The 25,770-nt window shown below is 45.0% G+C and overlaps 1 protein-coding gene across 1 annotated transcript in view; it reads left to right on the top strand.

Annotated features, from left to right (window-relative positions):
• Positions 1 to 25,770, top strand: part of CNN1 (calponin 1) — a 63,397-nt gene that overhangs the window by 33,227 nt on the left and 4,400 nt on the right. Inside the window, exons 2-5 of the mRNA XM_082254836.1 lie at positions 9,653 to 9,774; positions 11,588 to 11,654; positions 14,282 to 14,419; positions 20,020 to 20,130. Coding sequence (XP_082110962.1) covers positions 9,653 to 9,774; positions 11,588 to 11,654; positions 14,282 to 14,419; positions 20,020 to 20,130 — 438 coding nt within the window. The remainder of the gene's footprint in view (positions 1 to 9,652; positions 9,775 to 11,587; positions 11,655 to 14,281; positions 14,420 to 20,019; positions 20,131 to 25,770) is intronic.

Here is a 25,770-nt window from a genome sequence, read left to right as displayed (position 1 = left end):
GCCGTCTTCATAATGCTACCTACTACTGAAGCCCTGAGGATAAACATGGCACTGCACCTGCTTCCCATAGTACAGCACATGTTAGGACCACATATATCGAATCACAACCTAATGCAGGGTTCCTCAACCAGGATTCCTCCTGAGGTTGCTGGGGGTTCCTTGAGAAATGGGCAATTTCTGCCTCTCAGATAAGTTCCCAATGACACCATTGTTCCTTTTAGCGATCTGTAAGGGGGTAATTCTTCCCAATGATGACAAGAGTAAGGAGCATTCTTCCCACTGACTGTCACACTAATGCAGTGTTTCTCAACTCCGGTCCTCGGGGCACACTAACAGGCCAGATTTTAGGTATTACCTTGGGGAGATGCAGACTAGAATACTGCAATCACTGAGCAGCAAATGATATCACCTGTAATGTATTTAAGTTTTCTTGCAAACCTGGCCTGTTAGGGTGCCCTGAGGACCGGAGTTGAGAAACACTGCACTAATGTGTCATGAGTTGTAGATTTAAATTTTTAGCAGGTGTTCCCCGAGTCCAGAAATTTATTTCAAGGGTTCCTCTGTCCATCTTTACTAGCAAATGGGTGCCCTGCCCCAATCACTGTCACATGGGGGTTGTCACATGCTTCTGTATACTCAGAACCCACACTTCATAATAGCAACTTGAAGGAGCAGGTTGGGGATGAAGGAGTGCATTTGAGTGAGAATACCTTGGTGGGTCAGTTGGCTGTCAGGAGAGCTGAGTCGGGTCCAGGGGCTCTTGAGCTGGAGGTACTTCACAGCTCATGGGGGGGCTTTTGAATCACATTTCATCCTTTCCTTCTTGGGTGTGGAAAAAACCCTGTCCCTCCCCATTTATCAGGAGGTGCTGTCAATATGTTAACTTTGTGAATAAGCTTTATGAATGAGGAAATGGCGTAGTCTCTTTAAAGCGGAGTTCCACTCAAATGTGGAACTTCCGCTTTAAGTGGTCCTGACCCCCTGACATGCCACATTTGGCATGTCATTTTTTTTTGGGGGGGGGGGTACCTAGTTTTGACAGGTATCTACTTCCACTTCCGCTTGGGCCGCCTAGGTGGCTCGGGCAGAAGTTCTCCTCTCCCCCTCCCTCCCTGCAATCTTCGGGGACACGTCACAGGTCCCAGAAGATTGCCCGTCTATTCAGGACGCGCAGCACGACTCACGCATGCGCAGTGCACACCTGGCCGTGAATACGCAAGCTGTCACAGCCGGGTGCCCACACTAGTGATACCGACGCCACGGGGAGAAGACAGAGAGACCTGAGGCTCCCGAAGGCCACATCGCTGGACCGTGGGACAGGTGAATGTGTGTCAGAAGATACACTTTTTGTAGCTGCTGACTTTTAATAAACACAAAAGCCAGTGGAACTCCGTTTTAAGGAAAACTTTTGGCATGTGAGCTTTGCTTTCCCCGGGGTGGGAGTGTTCACGCAGCAATTTGGGGACCGTGCTATTGTAATTTTAAAGTCTTTAGCAGTCTGTTGATCCCCGTGACAATGACAGACACCAGTTCTCATCATATCATAATGGTCAGAGTGCAGGGGGAGGGGCGGTGTGTTGGTTTTGGATCAGTGTGGCCACTTGTCCTTTTTCTCGTCCTAGTTTGGTCAATTCCAGATCTGTCAGTGTTTGGTTTGGCAGAGGAGAGGGGAGTTTGTCTGGTGTCACTGCGTGGTCATCCATTCCCCTCTATTCCTGAGCTTCCCCTACAACATGTCTGCTCAGCTGGTTCTCTCTATACTTCTATAACTCAACTGATTCTCTTCTTCCTTTCAGGTAGACAATCCGAGGATCTCTTCTTTTATTCCTGATGCTCTCTGCTTCCACTTACACTTTTCTAAGTCTTCCCATTCGATGTCGCAAACCTCCAGACATTCCAAGAGGGACACCTCTAAACTCAAAGTATGTAGGCATCAGCGCAACGTGCCGCACCACCAGATATATGGACTAGAAACAATTCATACACAAGAAATGATAGGTGACACATTAAGGTTCTTTTACACTTGCATCGACTTTAACACACATTAATGCGCCTTGCTTTTTTGTTGTGTTTTTGATGCTTCGGTGATACTTTTTTGGAGCTTTCGTGAAGCTTGGCAAATGCCCTGTGTGTGTGTGTTGATTTTCGATTTGTTTTAAAAGGGCCCAGTAGAACCCTAGCTCAGTAGTACCCCCACTCAGCAGATCTCCGGCTCATTAATTCCCCCGTTCAGCGGATCCCCAGCTCATTGGTATCCTCGTTCAGCAAATCCCCAGCCAATTAGTACCCTTGTTCATTCCCTGCTCAGTAGTAACCCACAGCTTTGCTGATGCCCCACTCAGTAGTAACCCACAGCTCTGCTGATCCCCCGCTCAGTAGTAACCCCCAGTTCTGCTGATCCCCAGCTCAGAAGTAACCCCCAGTTCTGCTGATCCCCCACTAAGAAGTAAAACCCCAAGTTCTGCTGATCCTCCACTCCGTAGTAACCCCCCGGTTCTGCTGATCCCCCACTCAGTAGTTAAATAATTAGTCAGGTTGAAGAACAACACAAGTCTATCTAGTTCAACCAATAAAAGTGTATAAAAAGAGGAAAATAAATCACACAATCCCATATACACAACCCTATACCCACAGGATTGTGTATATAGGATTGTGTGATTTTCATTTTTTGATATTTCCTTTTTTTTCCTCTATTTTTGGTTGAACAAGATGGACTTGTGTCTTTTTTTTTTTTTAACCTGACTATGTAACTACTAAGTAGTAACCCCCAGTTCTGCTGATCCCCCACTTATTAGTAACTACAAGCTCTGCTGATCCCCCACTTAATAGTAACCCCCAGCTCTGCTGATCCCCCACTTAATAGTAACCCCCAGTTCTGCTTATCCCCCACTCAGTAGTAACACCAGCTCTGCAAATCTCCCACTCAGTAGTAGCCCCCAGCTCTGCTGATCCTCTGGTTTACTGATCCTCCTCTCTCTGCGCACCATGTGTGACATTGCTAGTTTCTCCTGCTCTGGCCCCCCAGCTCTGCTGATCTTCCACTGCTCAGTCCTCTCTCTCCGGTCCCTGCTCACCTTCCACCATAGTGTTCCCATGTTGCACACCACGTGTGCCGTCTGCTAGTTGCTCCGCTCCAGTCCAGGCCCCACTCACCTTCCTGCCTTCCTGCTGCTCCATTCTGTACACCAGATGTGACGTCTGCACCAGACACTTCCAGAATATATACACATGAACCAGAAGTGACTGCTGGTGATGTCTTTCCGGTTTGCTTGTTGGTTTCCTAATGCTTCCTACAAAATCTCATACCTGCAATACCTACAAAATAAACCGAACTAAAGCTGAATAAAGGCCCCTCAAAAGCTGCAGGTACTGTAAGCAAGCTTTGTCATAGACTTGTATGGAGGCTTTGGAGACGCTTTAAAGGACCAAGAAAGCCACATGGGGTCTAATTTTTTAAGCGAAGTACATGTGTGAACAGGACTGTAAGGTTATCAATTTATTTAGTGACAGGTACTTTTATTGGCATTCCAAGTGCTTTAAAAAAAAGGGGCCAATGCCACATTTTGAAGCAAGTGTAAAGGAGCCCCTATGGACGATTTTCATCCATGCACTGTGGCAACACACATTTGATACGTTGACACATTTTGGTGCCAGTCTTTTTGAATAGCACCCTAAGGCAACACAATCATGTGGCAATGCACCACAGCAAGATGCGACAAAATTGTAATGATTTGATTTGCCTGATGCAAACTGTTGCTGCCATATAAATCCTGTGTAATAAGAACTGAAACCTTTTTGTACATTGGAAGGCCATTAAGTTTAATGGGCTGCCTTAATGCAACACTTAGATACAACGTGTGGTAATGCACCTGCACTTATACGCCTCGCAAATGTAAACGGGACCTAGGGCTCCATTCACATCATGAGACAGAGAACACATGCGCATTTCCATGCACCGTGTGTAGGGCAGTCTATTCATGTCAATAGACTGCCCAACACATAAGAAACGCACGAAAGAAGCAAAATCATGTCGCACCAAAATGCAACCATGCATGCAAAAATGTGCATGTTAGCAGATGCCTGGGGGTGCCAAGGCCAGTGCACTTCTGTGTGTGTCAGAACAGTGCACAATTTTGTTTGTGAACATAGCCTATTAGTTAGAAAAAAAAAATGTCTCCACTACTATTTCTTTAGGTTATGTTCACACGAACGAAATCGTGTGCTTTCCCAACATGCTCAGAAATGCGCTGCCCTTTAGTAGACCCATGGCGGTGCCAATAATTCCATGCAGACCAGTCTGGTTTGAAAAAGGGTCAGGGACTTCTTTTGTGTGTAAGGTAGCCCACTGAAATGAATGGCCTGCCCTACACACCATGTGCGGGAATGTGCAGAGGAAATAAACAGGGGGCTGACTGCTGCTGCTGTTGGATGGTGAGCTGAGTGGTACTTTTTAGGGCAGTATGTGGCCAGGGATGAATGCTCGGAGTGCAATCAGTCTGTATCAGACTGCCTCAAAGGTAAGTACCGCCGTTACATCGTCCAGCCGCAGCAGCTGTCAGCCTCTCATTAACTTTTATGGGCTGTTGTTGGTGGGGCACCCTCTCTAAACATCCAGTGTGCACGAGGCATGACATGTATGGCCATGGTAAGACTCCTCTGCCAGTTGTGGAAGGACTGCACAGAATTTGCCCCCCCCCCACTAGACTGCTGTGTGGTCCTATCAGCCTGGCATGCGGTGAATGTTGGCATGCTCGTCTCTAGCATTGCTGTGTACTTGGTTCAAGCTAAGATTTACTGGGTCATTGTTCTTTATATAAACTTCCCAGACGCCAGAATTATGCCCCTGAGGGTTGGAATTCGCCCACCCACGCATTCCCCATCCATGCTCCATACATTCCTCCCTTCCACATCCTCCTGGCATGGCACTGGAATCTGCGGCCAGAGGGATGTCATGTGACATTGGTGTTCTGGCAGTGGGTCACATGATCTTCCAATCACATCGCAAACTCTGGTGCATTAAACACCCTACTGCTCACATGTGCATTATAGTGGAGTTCCACCCAAAAGTGGAAGCTCTGCTTATCTGCCTTCCCCCCCTCCCCTCCTCTGGTGCCACATTTGGCACCATTCGAGGGAAAGGGGGGAGCGGGCACCTGTTTTTGAAGTTGGGCCCCCTCCTCCTTCCCTCCATTCAGAAAGCACAATTCACGCATACAAGTAGGGAACCAGCTGTGAAGCCGCAAGGCTTCATTCCTGGTTTCCCTTATAGGCAATGGCGGGAGCAGCACCCGATAGCCGATGGAAACATCAGCTGGGGTGAAGACATGGCTGAATTGTAGGACAGGTAAGTGTCCTAATATTAAAAGTCAGCAGCTTCAATATGTAGCTGCTGACTTTTAATTTTTTTCTGGGGGGGGGGAAGGGGGGAGGAGACTCCACTTTAAAGTGGTTGTAAACCCTTACATATACCCAGTGAAGTCACTGGCCTCAGGTGATACACAGAGATGAAACAAATCCTCAGACATAAGTTTTACCTGTTTATCTGCAGCCATCTCTCTGCTACAGCCATTCTAATCCAGAATTTATACAGCTTGTCTGAGTTTTCAGAAAGCAGGGGGCAGAAAGCTGAAGTTGCACTCCGCAGAGATCAGTACAGCTCCCAACTGTCCCTGATTTTGAGGGACTGTCCCTGATTTGGAACAAAGTCCCTCTTTCCCTCGTTCCTTCTCATTTGTCCCTCATTTTGTTCTGATCTATATAGTTGTATAAAAAATGCACTTTTTATCTTTCAAAAAGTGTTTCCCAGTGCTAAACCCTCATCTGATATCTAAATTGCTGCATTTGTAAATTTCAAAAGCCAAAATAAAGAAATAGAAGGAGGTAAAAAAAAAAGCACTTGTGGGTTTAACAAATCATTTTTTTTTATAATTATCCTTTAAGGGGGCGTGGCGGGGGGGGGGAGGTGTCCTATGTCTACATGCTTTTGCTAATAGGTGTCCTTCGTTCCCATCTTAAAAAGTTGGGCGGTATGGATCAGTGAGAGCTGATTGGAGGGGAAGGGACACACCCCCTTCACACAGCACACAGGAACAGAGCTAAGGTTGTCAATCACAGGCTGCGTCCCGTAGCCCCCTCCCCTGTCACCTTTTTCTCTTGGTGTCAGGAAAATTTGTCATAAGTGACCCCTGTAGGGACTACTGATGAACTTGGTTCCTCCAATCCTGCCCAGCCAGGCACACCAAATCTTCACAGTCTGTGATTTTGTTTTTATTATTTATTGAGGTCTAATATCTTGGATAGGGATGGGAGGTTATGGGATATCCACTTGATTTCAGAAAAACTTTCAGCATAACTTCAGGGACATCTTCCTATTTACAGCTACACACAGTCTATATACAGTCTCCTTTACTTGCCTCCTATACATATTTGCTCCAGCTGAATCACTGCAGAATAATCTGACAGGCTCTGAGTCAGATTTTAGCAATAGCCCCTTACAGGCAGGAACTCGTAGTCCCTTGTTGTGTAGCAAAAATGTAGTGAGACAGTTTGTAACTATTCTGTGACCACTGATTCCAGCACCACCTCTTCAAGCACTGCCAACCCACCTGGCTGCAGCTGCCCCTTTCACCAGCCCTCCAGGCTACTTTCCACACCAATCCTCCAGGCTGACTCTCACCAGCCCACCTGGCTGAGTCTCACCAGCCCACCTGGCTGACTCTAAAAGCCCACCAGACTGACTCTCACCAGCCCACCCGGCTGAGTCTCACCAGTCCACCCGGCTGACTCTCACCAGCCCACCCGGCTGACTCTCGCCAGCCCATCCGGCTGACTCTCACCAGCCCACCCGGCTGAGTCTCCCCAGCCCACCTGGCTGAGTCTCCCCAGCCCACCAGACTGAGTCTCACCAGCCCACCAGGCTGAGTCTCACCAGCCCACCCGACTGAGTCTCACCAGCCCACCCGACTGAGTCTCACCAGCCCACTCGACTGAGTCTCACCAGCCCACCCAACTGAGTCTCACCAGCCCACCCAGCTGAGTCTCACCAGCCAGCCCGGCTGACTCTCACCAGCCCACCTGGCTGACTCTCACCAGCCCACCCAGCTGAGTCTCACCAGCCCACCCAGCTAACTCTCACCAGCCCACCTGGCTGAGTCTCATCAGCCCACAAGAACGAGTCTCACCAGCCCACCAGACTGAGTCTCACCAGCCCACCAGACTGACTCTCACCAGCCCACCAGACTGACTCTCACCAGCCCACCCGACTGACTCTCACCAGCCCACCAGACTGACTATCACCAGCCCACCAGACTGACTCTCACCAGCCCACCCGACTGACTCTCACCAGCCCACCAGACTGACTATCACCAGCCCACCAGACTGAGTCTCACCAGCCTGACTCTCACAAGCCCACCAGACTGACTCTCACCAGCCCACCAGACTGACTTTCACCAGGCCACCCGGCTGAGTCTCACCAGCCCACCCGGCTGACTCTCACCAGCCCACCAGACTGACTTTCACCAGCCCACCAGACTGACTCTCACCAGCCCACCCAGGTGACTCTCAGGAGATCTTGTAGGGAAGGTTGAAGACTTAAAGCGGAGTTCCACCCATTTTTTATTGTTGCAACGTATGGTAAAAGCATTGTGAATTATTTTACAAATGGCAACTTTTTTTTTGCAAGTAAATACCTTTTTTTTGGGGCACTATTCCTCCCACTGACACCAACAATGGGGCACTATTCCTTCCACTGACCCCAACAATGGGGCACTATTCCTCCCACTGACACCAACAATGGGGCACTGATCCTCCCACACACCAATGAAAGGGGCACTTTCTACTCCCATTGGCCTTAGCCCGGCCCCCACAGAGTCTGAAGTACAGAATACTGGCCCTTTGTTTAGAAAGTTTGGAGACCCCTGCTATAGACCTACTTACACTCTCCATTTAAGGCTCCATAGAAAAATAATTGTAGGCTTTAGAAAATGGACGTCTCTTGAGGATGAAGCAGCTATATAAACATGGGGGACTCTGATAGAGCCAAGGATTGGCTGCTTACTTTTAATCAATGTCCATTACAGGGGCTCAAACACACCTCCACCCCGAGCCCCCTGTGCTTCCACCAATGAGATGCTTGTCAGTCTCTTAATGTGATTTTGATGTTATTGGAATAGAGTGTGACAGCTCAGATGTTTTTTGCTTTTCTTTTTTTTTTTTTAGAAAAATTGTGAATTGTTAAACTTCATGTACTTGCTATTACAAAACAGACTTTTTGTTTATTTCCACATCACTTGACATGAGTGTTAGTTTACAAAACTCTCACACTGAGTCCTGGGCTCTGTGTATATCTGCAGGTGTCTGGGCCGTCTGGCGGACTGGGAGAACATGATTTGTCTGCAGTTAGCTAAATGACCACTGTGCGGCAGCACAGAGCTTGAGACTATATTATGGGAAAACCCATCATGCAAACAAAGTGGAAGCACACTTCCTTTTGAGAAAGATACTATTCTATCAGATCTATAATAAGGACAAAAATATAATTAAAATAATTAAAAATGAATCAATAAATAAATCATATTAAATGGTTTTATTAATTAAATAATCAAAATAATAAATATGTTATTTCATTACAACGTATCTTGGAGAACAATATTTTTCCAGCAGTCGTCCATAAATGCTTTTATTTTGGTACATTGTATAAATTTTAGACACATTTTGGCGGCTCAAGTGAACCACGCATAGAGGTTTTAGGAAGGCATCCTATGATAGCATGTACATTGTCACATCATAATGACATTGTGTCAAGCATTTTTAAAATGTGTGACTGTCATTGAGGAAGCCAACACTTTGCTCGTCGATAAATTAGTGAGAACATTTTTTGTGGAGATTAAAAAGAATAACTTGTCTTACCTAAAAACCTTTTTGGAGTTTTGCTGGCATGTATAGATAACACGCTGTACTATGTATACCGTGCTGTGAAAAAGTATTTGCCCCCTTCCAGATTTTTTATTTATTTGCATATTTGTCACACTTGATGACAAACTAATGACAAACTAATGATTCAGATCATTAAACAAATTTTAATAGTACACAAAGATAACCCGATTAAATACAAAATGCATATTTCAAACACTAGACGACCGCCCACCGCAGATGTACTGCGGCAGACAGCCGCTCCTGGGCGATACCCCGTACATGTACGGCGCTCGCTCTGGAGAGTGTAGGGGCGAGCGCGCGCCCGCACCAGCACGCTCCCGCCCCCGCTTGTCAGCGGGGAAGCTAGCGCTTGTGTCAGACGGCTCCGATTGCCGTCTGACACCCTCGATCTTTCCCCGCTGAGAGAGATGGACGGACGGCTGACGGCACCCATTTGGTACAAGTTAAGTAAGCAAAGAACACAGCTTTATTGCACCCTCAATTATGTAAAACATGAAAAATGAATATGCAGTGGGGAGATTAATTTAGGCCCTGTATATCTAATAATTTTAATACCACTGATCTTACACCTTTAAGGGACATGGGGTCAATTGTCCCTAAATAGGACTGGTAGGACAGCTGTAGAGGACATCACCCTTGGAGAACCAACAACTGGATAATGTCATATAAATGACAAGTTTACAGAACCACACTGACACGCTCCCTTGTCTTTTTTCAGTTGGCATCAAAATATGACCTACAAAGGGAGGCCGAGCTGAAAGAATGGATAGAGAGGACCACCGGCAGGAATATTGGGAATAAATTCATGGAGTCCCTGAAGGATGGCGTCATACTGTGCGAGTGAGTGTCTACGAAACAGAAAACTTCAGATTTACCAAGACCTGAGGAGAAGGGCAATACATTCTAAGGGTCATAAGTACCGTAATAATGTGCCACTTGCAGGCTAGCACCAAAGTCCATCTTCTGTGGGCTTTATCTATATTAACAGGGTTGGACGGTGACACAAGAGAGGCCCACTGTGGACTGATACCAAAGTCCATATTTTGTGGATTTTATTTAGATTTTTATTTAGTTTAACAAGGTTTGCCTACTGTTGTGCTTTCCTAAATTTAAGACAACCATTGTGGCATTGCCCAGCTGAAATAATGCCATCTTCTTCCATAATTGAACGGATCAGAAACAGTTTGGTTAGGTCATAATAAAATCCCAATTAATGTAGTCCAAGCTTTAGTTTGGCCAGGTAACCTCCAATCTGTACATTTGACATCACAGGTATCATCACCCCTTTGCACAGTGGACAGAAGAAGGTGGTAATAATAAGTCACATGGGCATTGCTACAGCTGTTGTCATACAGTAAGGTATACCCTACTGTAAGGCTCTTTGTATTGAAACTAAACTAGAAAAAGGCACTGAATTTTTACACCAACGTGCCATATAGCTTTTGATTTTAACCACTTAAGCCCCGGAAGATTTTACCCCCTTCCTGACCAGGGGGTATTTTGCGATTCGGCACTGCGTGACTTTAACGGACAATTGCGCAGTCCTGCGACGCTGTACCTAAACGAATTTGACAACCTTTTTTTCCCACAAACAGAGCTTTCTTTTGGTGGTATTTGATCACCTGTGCGATTTTTTGATCATGCGCTACAAACAAAAAAAGAGCGTAAATTTTGCAAAAATAACAATATTTTTCACATTTTTTTTATATGAAATTCCCAAAAAAAAATGTAAAAATCAAATTTTTTTAACATTTTCGGCCAATTTGTTTTATGCTACATATGTTTGGTAAAAAAAAAAATCGCAAAAAGCATATTTTTATTGGTTTGCGCAAAAGTTATCGCGTTTACTAACTAAGGGAAAGATTTTTGTCATTTTTGTTGTTTTTTTTTTTAACGCGTAATGGCGGCGATCTGCGATTTTTTTGCGGTACTGCGACATTGGGGCGGACAGATCGGACCCTTGACTGACATTTTTTACACTTTTGGGGTTACCAGTGACATTACTGCAGTAATCAGTGCTATACATATGCACTGTTACTGTAAAATGACACTGGTAGTGAAGGGGTTAACTTTATTTGAGAGGGAGGGGTTATGTGTGTCCCTAGGGGCGTGATTCTAACTGTGATTGGCTGTGGCTTGAGGTGTAGGAACAATGATCAACGGTCCTACATAGTAGAACCGTATGATCACTGTTCCTACACAGGGGAGAATGACAGGCGGCTTGTTTACATTAGCCGCCTGCCTTTCTCCCGCTGTCACGGACGATCGTGAGTGAGCGGCGGACATCAGGTCCGCCGCTCACACGCGCGGGGGGGGGGGTCCATTACCGCGCGGGAGCGTGCCTACAGCGGCGCGCGCTCGCTCCCCAGAGCCTCACAGGCTAGTGAAGTACCGGTACGTCACTTTGCCTGTGAGGGGCTGACCGCCGCAGTATATGTACTTGTGGCGGTCGGCAAGTGGTTAAGTAAAATTACAAGAGCAGCCCTTCTGATGTGTGTCTCCAGTTCTCCTTCTTTTGTCTTGCTTTGAGATCAGTCTGTGGTGGCTGAGGAGGGGGGTAGTCCTCCTTGGCCTTTGGTAGTAGTGGTGGGGTTGGGGTAGATTATGACACTGCTTGTTCTGTATAACCAGAATACCCCTCTTCTATCCACAGTTTAATCAACAAGCTGCAGCCTGGCTCCGTCAAGAAGATCAATGAGTCTACACAGAACTGGCACCAGGTAATAAGCTCAGGGGCATGCATCATTTTAGGTCAGCAATGCTCCACCCCTTTTCAACAATGTCATGAAGGGGAGGGGCTTAGTCATTATCACATAAAGCGCAGGAATTCAAAGGTTTGAGAAGCCTGATGCAAAAGCAAAGCTGACCCTCTCTGTTTTGGGTCCATGCAGGCAGCGCATGCATGCACGTGACGTCAGTACGTGCTGTGATGTCACGTGCCGTGCCTCTGTGCATGGGGCCAGAGATCTCCTCAATTTCCTTGCCCCGGGCTCTCCCTCTCCTTGAATGATAGCACCGGGGCCTGGGGCTGAGGACAGTGGTCCACGTGGCTGGTGGTGTCAGTCACCGCGCAAACTGTGACTCGCGAGTATTTATTTTTAAAAGAGGAAAATTAAGCTGCTCTTTACCAGTTTTCAGAGCGCTGATCGCTGCTCACGTGACCCGCCGCCTCTCTCCTTCTCTTGACCTCTCCTTCTCCCCTTCCTCCTCCCTTCCTGACTGACGTCAGTGGGGAAACCTCTGCCCCGCCCACTGCAGGCAGCTGTCAGACAGGGAGAGGAGAGAGCTGGCAGGTCACGTGAGCGGCGATCGGTGTTCTAAAAACTGGTAAAGAACGGCTTATTTTTTTAAAAACATATGCACAGGGGCACGGGCACGGGCACAAAGGATTATTAAACAGACCAGACAGGATAGTATAAAATGGCCTAACAACCACTTTAAAGGGGAAGTAGAGATTCCAGGGGAGGGCACTTGCCCCCCATGCAGACGCTCATGCTCAGGGGGTACATGACTGGAACCTTTAAATATATTAAGGGTGTGAATTAAGTTCAGGAGGGCAGTATTTTCAATATGAATCTGGCATCAAGAAGACAAAGACATGACCCCAAACTAACAGGAGATTAGCTCAAGGGTAACAATAAAAATTACTATTTTACCGAAAGAGTAGTGGATGCTTGGAACAGACTCTAGCAATGATAGTTAAAAACAGTAAGGTATTTTAAGGGGATCTTAATGCTGGAGGTGTTTCCAGACCTTCCCGATTATGTGATCACTGTTATTGGCTGTCACAGTGCTCACCTGATTGGGAGCCTGTCCTACTAGCCTTCGATCGCAAACAGTGACCAGGAGCTGTCGGTGACAGCGTAGTCACAGGGCTGGTAGCCTGCAACTGAGCAAGCTACCAGCACAAAGCAGGCTGCTGGCTGCATGCTTTTATGTGGCAGTAGAGCATTAAAGCCCCCTACTGAAGGGTTTTAGAAAGCTTGGTCAACTGTACAACCGGGTCTTTTTTTTGCCATCACCCTTTATTTCCAATATTTTGTACAGAAAGACCCCTGTTTGGCACAAAACAAACACTGGTAGACCTTGACTTGTTCTCCACCATGTTTATCTCCTCCATCATTGGACGAGGCGAAGAGCATGACGTCATCTCTCCCCCTCCAGCCTCTTCACCATGTCTAATCAAAGAAAATGCAAAGGAATCTCTGAATGGTGCCTGTGACGAGTGGCTGACCGTCTGTGCTCTCAATGCAGTGGTGCAGGTGACTGGCACGGGTCCCAGAAGATAGTGGAAAACCCTGTAGTAGTGGTGTCTACTACAGTGTTGTCCAGCTTCCAGAGGGATCCCACGGATATGGTATAAGCATCGTTTCACTGGTCCAAGCTGGGGCAATGTAACTATGTAAAAGGAAGTCTTCTTTAGGGCTCTTTCACACGGTCCGCCTCCGTAGGCGGATCCGTGCTGCTCAGCAGGGATCGACCTGCCGATCCCCGCTGAGCCGGAGGATAAAAGCTCCGTCTCCGCTTGCAGTGCGGAGAGGGAGGTGTCATAGCTCCCGCTGCTCTTTATGGGGGATCGGATGAGAGCGGACCACCTGTCCGCTCTCATCCGATCCGATCCGAACCCTATTTTTCCATCCGTCCAGATTTCACGGACAGGATCGGATACGGATGGCAGCGGGTGTCAGCGGAGGTGTCTCCGTTGACATCCGCTGCCCCATAGAGCTGCATGGAGGATCCGATCAGATCCGCCTAAAAAACTGACAGGCGGATCTGATCGGATCGCCCGTGTGAAAGAGCCTTATGCCTCGTACACACGCAACGATTATCGGCCGGCCATCTTTTGTCCAGTGTTGTTTTGTTGGTTGGAATGTGCCTAGACTGCACACGAATTGTATCGGCCAACAAAAATCTACTTCAGAAGTGATGTCATGTGCTGGTTTACTTTCCGTGTGTTTTTTCTTCTCTGAGCATTCTTGCTCATCACATTTTTGTCTGCCGAAATCTGTACTGACTGACGGAAAATCGGCTGTTGTGTTGACGGCCAACAAACATTTTATAGCATGCACACCAGATTTTGTTCGGCCGAAAAGTCGCAGTCGGTTGTCGGAGGCATCATACTAACAAGCCGACAATCGGCCGATCGGACGTTGGCCGAAAATTCACGGCCAACAATCATTGCGTGTGTACGAGGCTTAAGGTAAGTTTCAGTTGAAGGGCTTTGGCTTACAGACACCACTTGCTCTGAGTAAATATGAAAAGGCTGCTGGTAACGTGTTTCTTTAGCTATATAAACTATGAATATGGGATATATATTGCCATCATTCTAACTTTGCTTTTTTTGCAGCTGGAAAACATTGGAAACTTTATTAAGGCAATCACAGATTACGGCGTGAATACACACGATATATTTGAAGCCAATGACCTGTTTGAGAATACGAACCTTACTCAAGTCCAATCAACACTATTGACATTAGCTAGCGTGGTAAGTCCTTGTAGATGCTTCAACATAATAGATTCCACCACATCTTCTCCGGAGAGAAAAAAAAAAGCATAAAAAATGTCCATGCTGTAAGAGAATAGAGCTGCTGAACCACCATGGCCCCCTAACCCTTGGCGCTGCACATGGAGGAACAATGATACTTTGGGTCCTTCTGCATCTTTCACTTGCTCCTATCTAGCCATTTCCAGACCTCCAGTAAAGCAGTGAGATCACGTTTGAGTATTAATTAAGCACAATACCTAAATAGATCATTATTTAACGCAGGCTAGAGAAACAGGCTGAAACAAGAGCCCGGCATTTAGAATAATGGCCTTGGGACATCTTGGATCAGCCGAGCTTCACCCACTTTTACCATCGGGAGAGCGCTGTATGACATAATGCCCACACCTTTTAAAGGAGACCTGTAATGAGGGAAATATGTAAGCTGCCACCGCTGACTTCTCCCTCTGAAAATGCTATTTGCCTGGCTGTCGCTAGACCGGAAACAAGCAAGTGAAATCAAAACAGTGGTGAAGTCTGTTTATCAGTAAGGTCACCTTAAAAAGTAAAAAACCTGCAAAAAAGCATTTCTGCTTAACCACTTGCCGACTGCCGCACGACTATTTACGTCGGCAGTCAGCCCCTCACAGGCAGAGTGACGTAGGGCTAAGTCGCTAGCCTGTGAGGGTCTAGGGAGCGAGCGCGCACCGCCGGAGGCGCTCTACCGCTCCTGATCGGTCACAGACCCCCCCGCGCGTGTGCCCGGCAGACCCGATGTCCGTCGGTCACTCGCGATCGTCCGTTAGAGCGGGAGAAAGGCAGACGGCTAATGTAAACAAAGCCGACTGTCATTCTCCCCTGTGTATGAATGGTGATCATACGGTTCTGCTATGTAGGACCGTTGATCACTGTTCCTACACCTCAGGCCACATCCAATCACAGTTAGAATCACACCCCTAGGGACACACATAACCCCTCCCTCTAAAAAAAAGTTAACCCCTTCACTGCCAGTGTAATTTTACAGTAACAGTGCATATTTATAGCACTGATTACTGTAGAAATGTCACTGGTAACCCCAAAAGTGTCAAAAATGTCAGTCAAGGGTCCGATCTGTCCGCCGCAATGTCGCAGTACCGCAAAAAAGATTGCAGATCGCCGCCGTTAAAAAAAACCAACAAAAATGACAAAAGTCTTTCCCTTAGTTAGTAAACGCAATAACTTTTGCGCAAAGCAATCAAAATACACTTTTTGCGATTTTTTTTTACCAAAAATATGTAGCAGAAAAAAATTGGCCTAAAATGTTAAAAAATTTTGATTCTTACTTTTTTTTTTTGAGAATTTCATATAAAAAAAAATTTGAAAAATATTGTTATTTTTTCAAAATTGTCGCTCTTTTTTTGTTTATAGCACAAAAAAGAAAAATCGCAGAGGTGATCAAATACCACCAAAAGAAAGCTCTGTTTGTGGGAAAAAAAGGACGTCAATTTTGTTTGGGTACAGCGTCACACGACCTGCGCATTTTTCCGTTAAAGTCAAGCAGTGCCGAATCGCAAAATAGGCCCTGGTCAGGAAGGGGGTAAAATCTTCCAGGGCTTAAGTGGTTAATCCACACAGAAAAAGGGCACAAGTTCCTAACTCCTGCTTAGTACTTTTAAGTATCAAGCCTTTAGGGCAGCCAGTCTCAACCAGGGTTCTCTGGATCCCTAGGGTTCCTCCAAAGGTTGCTAGGGGTTCCTTAACCACTTCAGCCCCGGAAGGTTTCACCCCCTTACTGTAATGACCAGGCCATTTTTTGCGATTCGGAACTGCATTGCTTTAACTGACAATTGCGCGGTCGTGCGACGCTGTACCCAAATACAATTGATGTCCTTTTTTTCCCCCCACAAATAGAGGTTTCTTTTGGTGGTGTTTGATCACCTCTGCGGTTTTTAGTTTTTGCGCTATAAACAAAAAAAGAGCGACAATTTTGAAAAAACAGCAATATTTTCTACTTTCTGCTACATAACAGGGCATTTTAACCCTTGCTGCAGCACAAAACAAGTAAAAAGAAAAAAAAGAAAAAAAAAAGAAGAAGATACTAGAAACTGTTTTATTGCTGCATGTGTCCTATTGGAATCAGTTAGGCTGGCCATACACTATACAATTTTCTTGTTCAACTTTCCTTTAGATTTACCAAAACCATGTAATGTAGGGTCAAACCTAAACACTTTCAATTTATATGCAATCAGGCAGGCCCTTGCACTACATAGTTTAAGGTAAATCTAAAGGAAATTGAATAAGAAAATTGTATAGTGTATGGCCAGCCTTAGGGGTCCGATCTGTCTGCCGCAATGTCGCAGTCCAGCAAAAAATCGCAGATCGCCGCCATTACTAGCAATTTTTTTATACCAAAAATATGTAGCAGAAAACAAATTGGCCTAAAATGTTAAAACATTTTGATTTTTACATTTTTTTTGAGAATTTCATATAAAAAAATTTGAAAAATATTGTCATTTTTTTCAAAATTGTCGCTCTTTTTTTGTTTATAGCGCAAGAAATAAAAATCGCAGAGGTGATCAAATACCACCAAAAGAAAGCTCTGTTTGTGGGGAAAAAAGGACATCAATTTTGTTTGGGTACAGCGTCGCACGACCGCGCAATTGTCTGTTAAAGTCACGCAGTGCCGAATCGCAAAATAGGGCCTGGTCTTTGAGCAGCCAAATCCTCCGGGGCTAAAGTGGTTAAGCCTTGTACACACAATGAAAATATCGGAGGAATGATTGTTTTTTTTTTTTTTTTTTTTTGCTTGCTAGTTTCATATTGAAAATGAAGAGAATACTAAAGTTACGAAAATTCTCGTACGACAGAATACAACTTCGGAATGTAATGTGTTTTGTTGTATTGTAATGTATTCTTTCATTTCCGAGCATGCATAGTCTTGGCCTTCCAATTTCCTTGCTTGTCCCTTCGGATATTTTAGCATGAACTGTTGTGATTGGCTCTCGAAAACGATCAGATTATCATACAATTCCTCCAAAAGCGGAATTTTGTCATCTGATTTACTGATCTGTGTACTAGGTAGGCATAGGCTTTGAAAACAGTGGTACAGACCGTTCAGTGAAGGGACAGATAAAAAGTGTCCTTGTCCCCAACAGCTCAGTTTAGTTTAGTAGACAACAAATTTAACAATCAGTTGGCTTCATACTCCACCTAGTGGTGACTTATCACAATGACTATTTTAAAGTAGAACTAAAGACTAAACTTTTTTTTTATTATTTTAGATAAAGTAAGGGAGTGTTATAACCTCAGTCAGGTTTTTTTTCATCTGTGTTCTGTTTGGGAGATTTCCCTTCACTTTTTATCCCATAGACAAAACAGGAAGTGAGAGGAAATCCTTCCAAAGTTCAGTAATCCCTGGTTGCAGAGGCGTAACTAGAACCTTCAGGGCCCCGGTGCAAGAAATCATGAAGAGCCCCCCTTCCCACTGATCCCGGGGCCCTTTACTTACATTGTGGGACCCTTTATTACTGCCCACAGCTTCCTGCCATCTTAGAGTCCCCCCACGGCAGTGGAATGCCGGAGCCCAGTCGCAAGTGCGACCTTTGCGACCCTGGTTGTTCCACCACTGGTGTCAATGGTTTTTTTATTTTGTTGCTTTATTTATTTATTTTACCATTATATATATATATATATTTTAATTATTTTTTTATTATTTTTTAGGACCCCCGTTGGGGGGCTTTGGTGAAATATTGGGGTTCTAAAGAGACCCCTGATCTCTCACTTTTGAGACAGAGAAAGGGACTAAGGACAGATTCATCAATCCCTTTCTCTGCAGTGTCTGCTGCACATAATGAATGAACAGTATTAGCTCTTGAAAGAGCTTCCCATTCATTCATAAACTGTGTTTACTATGCCTCAGTTATGAATGAATAAAAAAAAAAACATTGGTACCGATCACTGACTCTATTCATTAGGACAAGGAAGGGGACTGTAAATGGCATATTTACTGGATCCTTCCCTGCTCTCCACTCTGACAGATCCCCTGCAGCAGCTGGTGGGAGGGGGAAACCCAGCAGCGCTGTGGGGGGGAGGGGGGACCAGGGAAGGACAGGGCTAGGGAGGCAGCAGGAGCAGCATGTGGAGGAATCAATGCCCTCCATTTCCCTCCTGCAGCTGATGGGTAAGCAGGCATTCAGTGGCTGCTTGGAGGGATAGCAGTGGTGGCCCGTCCATTGGGGGCGCCGCCGCCCCCCCCCCCCCTATCCATGCATTCGGCTCCCTAATCTACATGCAGGGTGTTGGATGCATGGATTCCAATGGGTTTTTTTTTTTGAAACACATGATTAGAGCCAGAGGCTCTAATAGGCTTCAAAAAAGGGTGGGCTTGGGGCGCAGAGCACTGCGCCCTAAACCCACCCAGTTGTTACATGGATTCTCCTCCTAGCCAATCAGGAAGCGGGCCCTGAGACACGTTTCCCGATTGGCCAAAAGGAGAAGCCATCTTATTGGCGAAGGAGGCGGAGGAAGGAGATGCACGCCACCGTTGTCTCCACATGTGAGTCCAGGGTGAGTGAGCGGGCAACTGGGGGGGGGGGTATGGTGTGCGGGCTGGAGCTGGTGTGGTCCGGGGAGGGGGTATGGTGTGCGGGCTGGAGCTGGTGTGGTCCGTCTGCCACCCCCCCCCCCGGCCCATGGAGCACCAGCCGCCACTGAAGATAGGTTCCTCTACATGCCACTGCTCTCCTATCCAGGCTTACATGGAGCAGAGGGCTGGGTTGCAATGGTAATCCCCTGCAACCCCTGTACATACGCCTCTGCTTGGTTGTCACCAGGTGACAACACTGCTCCTCCATAGATACAGTACTGTAAGAGCATTGTCACCCTAGGGTAGAAAATGTGTTAGTGGCTGGGTTATATTGTATTTTTGTTCTTGGGTTTGGATACACTTTAAAAGGAGTCTGTATTAGGAGAACCATGGAGGTTTTTCCATGGTTGATCTCCCATGTCTCTGATTTCAACCCTTTCTAAGTCGCTAACCTGGGAGAAGAATATAGCAAGTGAAGCCAGAAGTTCTAATATGCAAGTTTGCTGCTCAGAAAGTACTGAAACCATGGCAGCCAAGCAGCTGGCATTTTTAGGAGATACAGGTATTTCCATTGTTGGGGCTGCTGTTTGACATGGGTGTGCACATGGCAGGCTGACAACGCTGCTGGTAATTACAAGGCAGTGGCTTAGCATTGTAAACCTTCGGCGAGAAGTTCTGTTACTGGCAGGATTTTCAGGTAAGAAACTTTTGCAGACTCACAAAAAAAACACACACAAAAAAAAAAAAACAGATTCAGAAAAACTATATACAGTGAGACATGTTGCCAAACATAAAGAAATTAGATTTGGATTTACATAGAATGGCAATTGGTAAGAGGTCACATCATTTATTTCAAGCAGCAGCCTTTCAGAGATCACTTGATCAACTCCATTCCTTACTAATATACATTTTCCAACTGCTGCAGGTTGGCAGTTGATGGAGACATGTATGTGAATGTCAGAGGCACAAAGCTTGACTGCAATAAGTAGTTGTTGGCCAAACCGAGACCCTGATGGCTGTGTAATACCTGTTTTCCCAGGCTAAGTCAAAAGGAGCCAAAGTGGACTTCGGGGTGAAGTATGCTGACCGACAAGAGAGAAAATTCAACCCTCAGAAACTCAAGGAAGGAAGAAATATCATTGGACTCCAGGTGGGTGCCGACTGAAATGAAATCTGCTTTTTTTAGAGAATTTCAAAGAAAATGAACATCTTTAAATGGTCAAAATTCAAAAAAGCAAAAAACACCGGGATTTTCAGGGCCAAAGAAGGAGGAGTGGTCACAAATGCAACAATTTATTATGTATAAAAATAAAAGGAAAAAATGTATGCATACAATTTTACATATAAAATGCGTGCTCCCACAAGGGGTTTTGATACAATTGACCAATTAGACAATACATATGTCTCATGATAATAAGCACTAGGTCCTCAAAAGAGCCAACGCGTTTCGCCACAGGCTTCTTCGGGGCCAGAGAGACCTTTAGCACATTTTTTTCCCATAAAAACAGGTCATGCACAGGGCATATCATCTCCCCGGGTGGGCGTCTGGGCCATATCATAACGGAGCGGTCACATTCATATGCTCAAATTAGTGTAGGGAACTTAAATACTTAGTATTACTGTTCATGAAGATACAGATTTATAATGTCCTCAATTGGGGTACTAGATCTTATCGGTATAACTACTAACTTCCTAGGAATGGTAGGCAGTACCCTAGACCCAGTGGTAGTATTTCTAGTTATTCAGCCATTTTCAAAAAGGTCCGGATATCACTATGGTATAAGTCAGCAGTGTATGAGGTCCAACAGGACCCAGACCGCTAGTTAGCCTTAACCTCGCATATCCTTCTTATGTGACCGCTCCTGCTGGTCTTAGACAACTTCAAAGACATCCTGGTAGGTTAAAGCGGACCTTTACCCATAACAGTTTGATAGCAATTAAAGTAGAACTATAGGCAAAACTTTTAGTTTCTTCATTTTGGACAGAGTAAGGAATTGTTATAACCCCTGTCAGATTTTTTTTCGCCATCTGTGTACCATTTTGGAGATTTCCAGTCACTTATGGCACTTTTCCACTGCAAGTACCGGCTCGGCTCCACTCGGCACTGCTCAACTCGGTTTGCATTTCCACTGCGTGGTACGAGTCGGCACCTTTCGGCACTGTATAGGCTCTACTCGGCTTGGTTTGCTTTTCCACTAAAGCAGTAAGTGGGTGGGATTACAACGATTCTCTGACCAATCAGTGGCTAGTAGTGACAAACAATCAAGGCTGCATGCAAAGGATTGTGGGCTATGGTATAGGTACGGAACGCTTGGAACCACAACCGAGGTGGTACTGTTTAAGCGAGCCGTACCATGTATTGGAAAAGCGCCAATATTTACAAGGATCGACAGAAGTGGAACTCTTACTCAATTTCCAGCGTAGGATAAAGAATTAAAAATGAGAGGTTGGGCAGTACATACACTATATTGTCATAAGTATTGGGACACCTGCCTTTACACGTACATGAACTTTAATGGCATTCTAGTCTTAGTCCGTAGGGTTCAATATTGAGTTGGCTCACCCTTTGCAGCTATAACAGCTTCAACACTTACCATGTCCTGATAAAGGGGTTCATACCTTGAAACTTGTCGACAAGGGTTTTAATTACTAGTGTGGTGGTAAAACATAATGCCACTAGCATCTAATGCTCTATCCAATTTAGTGTGTGTGTATATAGAGATATATATATATATATATATATATATATATATATACACACACACACACTATATATTACTAAAATAATTGGGACGCCTGCCTTTACTCGCACATGAACTTTATTGGCATCCCAGTCTTAGTCCGTAGGGTTCAATATTGAGTTGGCCCACCCTTTGCAGCTATAAAAGCTTCATTATTTACCATGTCCTGATAAAGCCATGTCCTGAAACATGTTGACAAAGGTTTTGATTAATAGTATGGTGGTAAAACATAATGCCACTAGCATCTAATGCTCTATCCAATTTAGTGTGTGGGTGTTTCTATATATATATATATATATATATATATATATATATATATATATATATATACAGTGGGTACGGAAAGTATTCAGACCCCCTTAAATTGTTCACTCTTTGTTATATTGCAGCCATTTGCTAAAATCATTTAAGTTCATTCTTCTTCCTCATGAATGTACACATAGCACCCCATACTGACAGAAAAACACAGAATTATTGACATTGTTGCAGATTTATTAAAAAAGAAAAACTGAAATATCACATGGTCCTAAGTATTCAGACCCTTTGCTCAGTATTTAGTAGAAGCCCCCTTTTGATCTAATACAGCCAGGAGTCTTTTTGGGAAAGATGCAACAAGTCTTTCACACCTGGATTTGGGGATCCTCTGCCATTCCTCCTTGCTGATCCTCTCCAGTTCTGTCAGGTTGGATGGTAAACGTTGGCGGACAGCCATTTTTAGGTCTCTCCAGAGATGCTCAATTGGGTTTAAGTCAGGGCTCTGGCTGGGCCATTCAAGAACAGTCACGGAGTTGTTGTGAAGCCACTCCTTCGTTATTTTAGCTGTGTGCTTAGGGTCATTGTCTTGTTGGAAGGTAAACCTTCGGCCCAGTCTGAGGTCCAGAGCACTCTGGAGAAGGTTTTTGTCCAGGATATCCCTGTACTTGGCCGCATTCATCTTTCCCTCGATTGCAGCCAGTCGTCCTGTCCCTGCAGCTGAAAAACACCCCCACAGCATGATGCTGCCACCACCATGCTTCACTGTTGGGACTGTATTGGACAGGTGATGAGCAGTGCCTGGTTTTCTCCACACATACCGCTTAGAATTAAGGCCAAAAAGTTCTATTTTGGTCTCATCAGACCAGAGAATCTTATTTCTCACCATCTTGGAGTCCTTCAGGTGTTTTTTAGCAAACTCCATGCGGGCTTTCATGTGTCTTACACTGAGGAGAGGCTTCCGTCGGGCCACTCTGCCATAAAGCCCGGACTGGTGGAGGGCTGCAGTGATGGTTGACTTTCTACAACTTTCTCCCATCTCCTGACTGCATCTCTGGAGCTCAGCCACAGTGATCTTTGGGTTCTTCTTTACCTCTCTCACCAAGGCTCTTCTCCCCCGATAGCTCAGTTTGGCCGGACGGCCAGCTCTAGGAAGGGTTCTGGTCGTCCCAAACGTCTTCCATTTGAGGATTATGGAGGCCACTGTGCTCTTAGGAACCTTAAGTGCAGCAGAAATCTTTTTGTAACCTTGGCCAGATCTGTGCCTTGCCACAATTCTGTCTCTGAGCTCTTCAGGCAGTTCCTTTGACCTCATGATTCTCATTTGCTCTGACATGCATTGTGATCTGGAAGGTGTTATATAGACAGGTGTGTGGCTTTCCTAATCAAGTCCAATCAGTATAATCAAACACAGCTGGACTCAAATGAAGGTGTAGAACCATCTCAAGGATGATCAGAAGAAATGGAAAGCACCCGAGTTAAATATATGAGTGTCACAGCAAAGGGTCTGAATACTTAGGACCATGTGATATTTCAGTTTTTCTTTTTTAATAAATCTGCAACAATGTCAACAATTCTGTGTTTTTCTGTCAGTATGGGGTGCTATGTGTACATTCATGAGGAAGAAGAATGAACTTAAATGATTTTAGCAAATGGCTGCAATATAACAAAGAGTGAAAAATTTATGGGGGTCTGAATACTTTCCGTACCCACTGTATATATATATATATATATATGGTTTAATTTTTTGAGTTGGCCCACCCTTTGCAGCTATAACAGCTTCAACTCTTCTGGGAAGACTGTCCACAAGGTTTAGGAGTGTCTATGGGAATGTTTGACCATTCTTCCAGAAGCGCATTTGTGAGGTCAGGTACTGATGTTGGACGAGAGGACCTGGCTCACAGTCTCCACTCATTCATCCCAAAGGTGTTCTATCGGGTTGAGATCAGGACTCTGTGCAGGCCAGTCAAGTTCCTCCACCCCAAACTCGCTCATCCATGTCTTTATGGACCTTGCTTTGTGCAGTGGTGTGCAGTCATGTTGGAACAGGAAGGGGCCATCCCCAAACTGTTCCCACAAAGTTGGGAGCATGAAATTGTCCAAAATGTCTTGGTATGCTGACACCTTAAGAGTTCCCTTCAGTGGAACTAAGGGGTCAAACTCAGCCCCTGAAAAACAACCCCACACCATAATCCCCCCTTAACCAAATGATTTGGGCCAGTGCACAAAGCAAGGCCAATAAAGACATCGATGAACAATTCTGGGGTGGAGGAACTTGACTGGCCTGCACAGAATCCTGACCTCAACCCAATAGAACACCTTTGGGATGAGTTAGAGCGGAGATTGCGAGCCAGGCCTTCTCATCCAACATCAGTGCCTGACCTCACAAATGCGCTTCTGGAAGAATGGTCAAACGTTCCCATAGACACACTCCTAAACCTTGTGGACAGACTTCCCAGAAGAGCTGAAGCTGTTATAGCTGCAAAGGGTTGGCCAACTCAATATTGAACCCTACAGACTAAGACTGGGATGCCATTAAAGTTCATGTGTGTGTAAAGGCAGGTGTCCCAATACTTTTGGTAATATAGTGTAAAGTTAAAAGTTAATATAAAGACACATGTTCATCAAGTTCCTCCTCTCACAACCAACCCCAGAGGAAAGCAAAACAGCTCTTTGTAGATTATTTTTGAGAAAAAAAAGTTCTCTCAGCCCCCTGAAGAGTTGATGGATCGTTTCTCTGGGACAGAATATTTCCATATTCCTCACTGTACATCAAACCATCCAGTAAGGTATTCCTTCCCACAATGGCTTTTAACGTAAAGAACTCCTACTTCCTATTGTGATGATAAAAATCTTCTTTTTTTCCAGATATCATCTTTTTTCCTGTCTAGACATATCAGTACTGTATAAGTGATACGGTATGTCTAGACTGGAAAAAAGATGACATCTGGAAAAGAGAAGATTTTATTATGACAATAGGAAGGAGTTCAGTGGTGCACCGAAATTAAAATTCCGGTGCCGAAAATAAAAATTCAGAATGCACTAGGTCGAAAACCAAAAAGGACAGTTTTTAAAAAAAAATGTTGCATCGAAGTCAATGGGACACAATTTTGCATTGAATTCAATAGGGGGCATTTTTTGCATTGAAGTCAATTATATGTGTATTTACATTGAGGTCTGGGACGTGATTTTGCATTTAAGACAATAGGGGCTTTTTTGCATTGAAGACAATAGGAATACGATTTTTGCATTGAAGTCAATGGGACGCACCATGCCATTATTCACACTTTTTTTTTCGTACTATTAGCAAGACACTGATAACCCTATTTTCGGCGGCTGATATAGTGGTGCATCCCTAACAATATTATATTATGTGTCTATACATACTGTATATAATAGATGACATATAGTGCCTTGAAAAAGTATTCATACCCCTTGAAATGTTCCACATTTTGTCACGTTACAACCAAAACCGTAAATGTATTTTATTGGGATTTTATGTGACAGACCAACACAAAGTGGCACATAATTGTGAAGTGGAAGGAAAATGATAAATGATTTTCCAAATTCTTTACAAATAAATATGTGAAAAGTGTGGCCGGGATTTGTATTCACCCCTCTTTGTAGAGCCGCCTTTCCCTGTAATTACAGCTGCAAGACTTTTTGGGGATGTCTCTACCAGCTTTGCACTTCTAGAGAGTGACATTTTTGCCCATTCTTCTTTGGAAAATAGCTCAAGCTCTGTCAGATTGGATGGAGAGCGTCTGTGAACAGCAATTTTCAAGTCTTGCCACAGA

The sequence above is a fragment of the Pelophylax lessonae genome (assembly GCF_965119305.1).
Source record: "Pelophylax lessonae genome assembly, chromosome: 4".
In the NCBI taxonomy this organism is placed as follows: Eukaryota; Metazoa; Chordata; class Amphibia; order Anura; family Ranidae; genus Pelophylax; species Pelophylax lessonae.
Note: the sequence above shows the minus strand (reverse complement) of the source record. Positions and strands in the feature narration are given on the sequence as shown.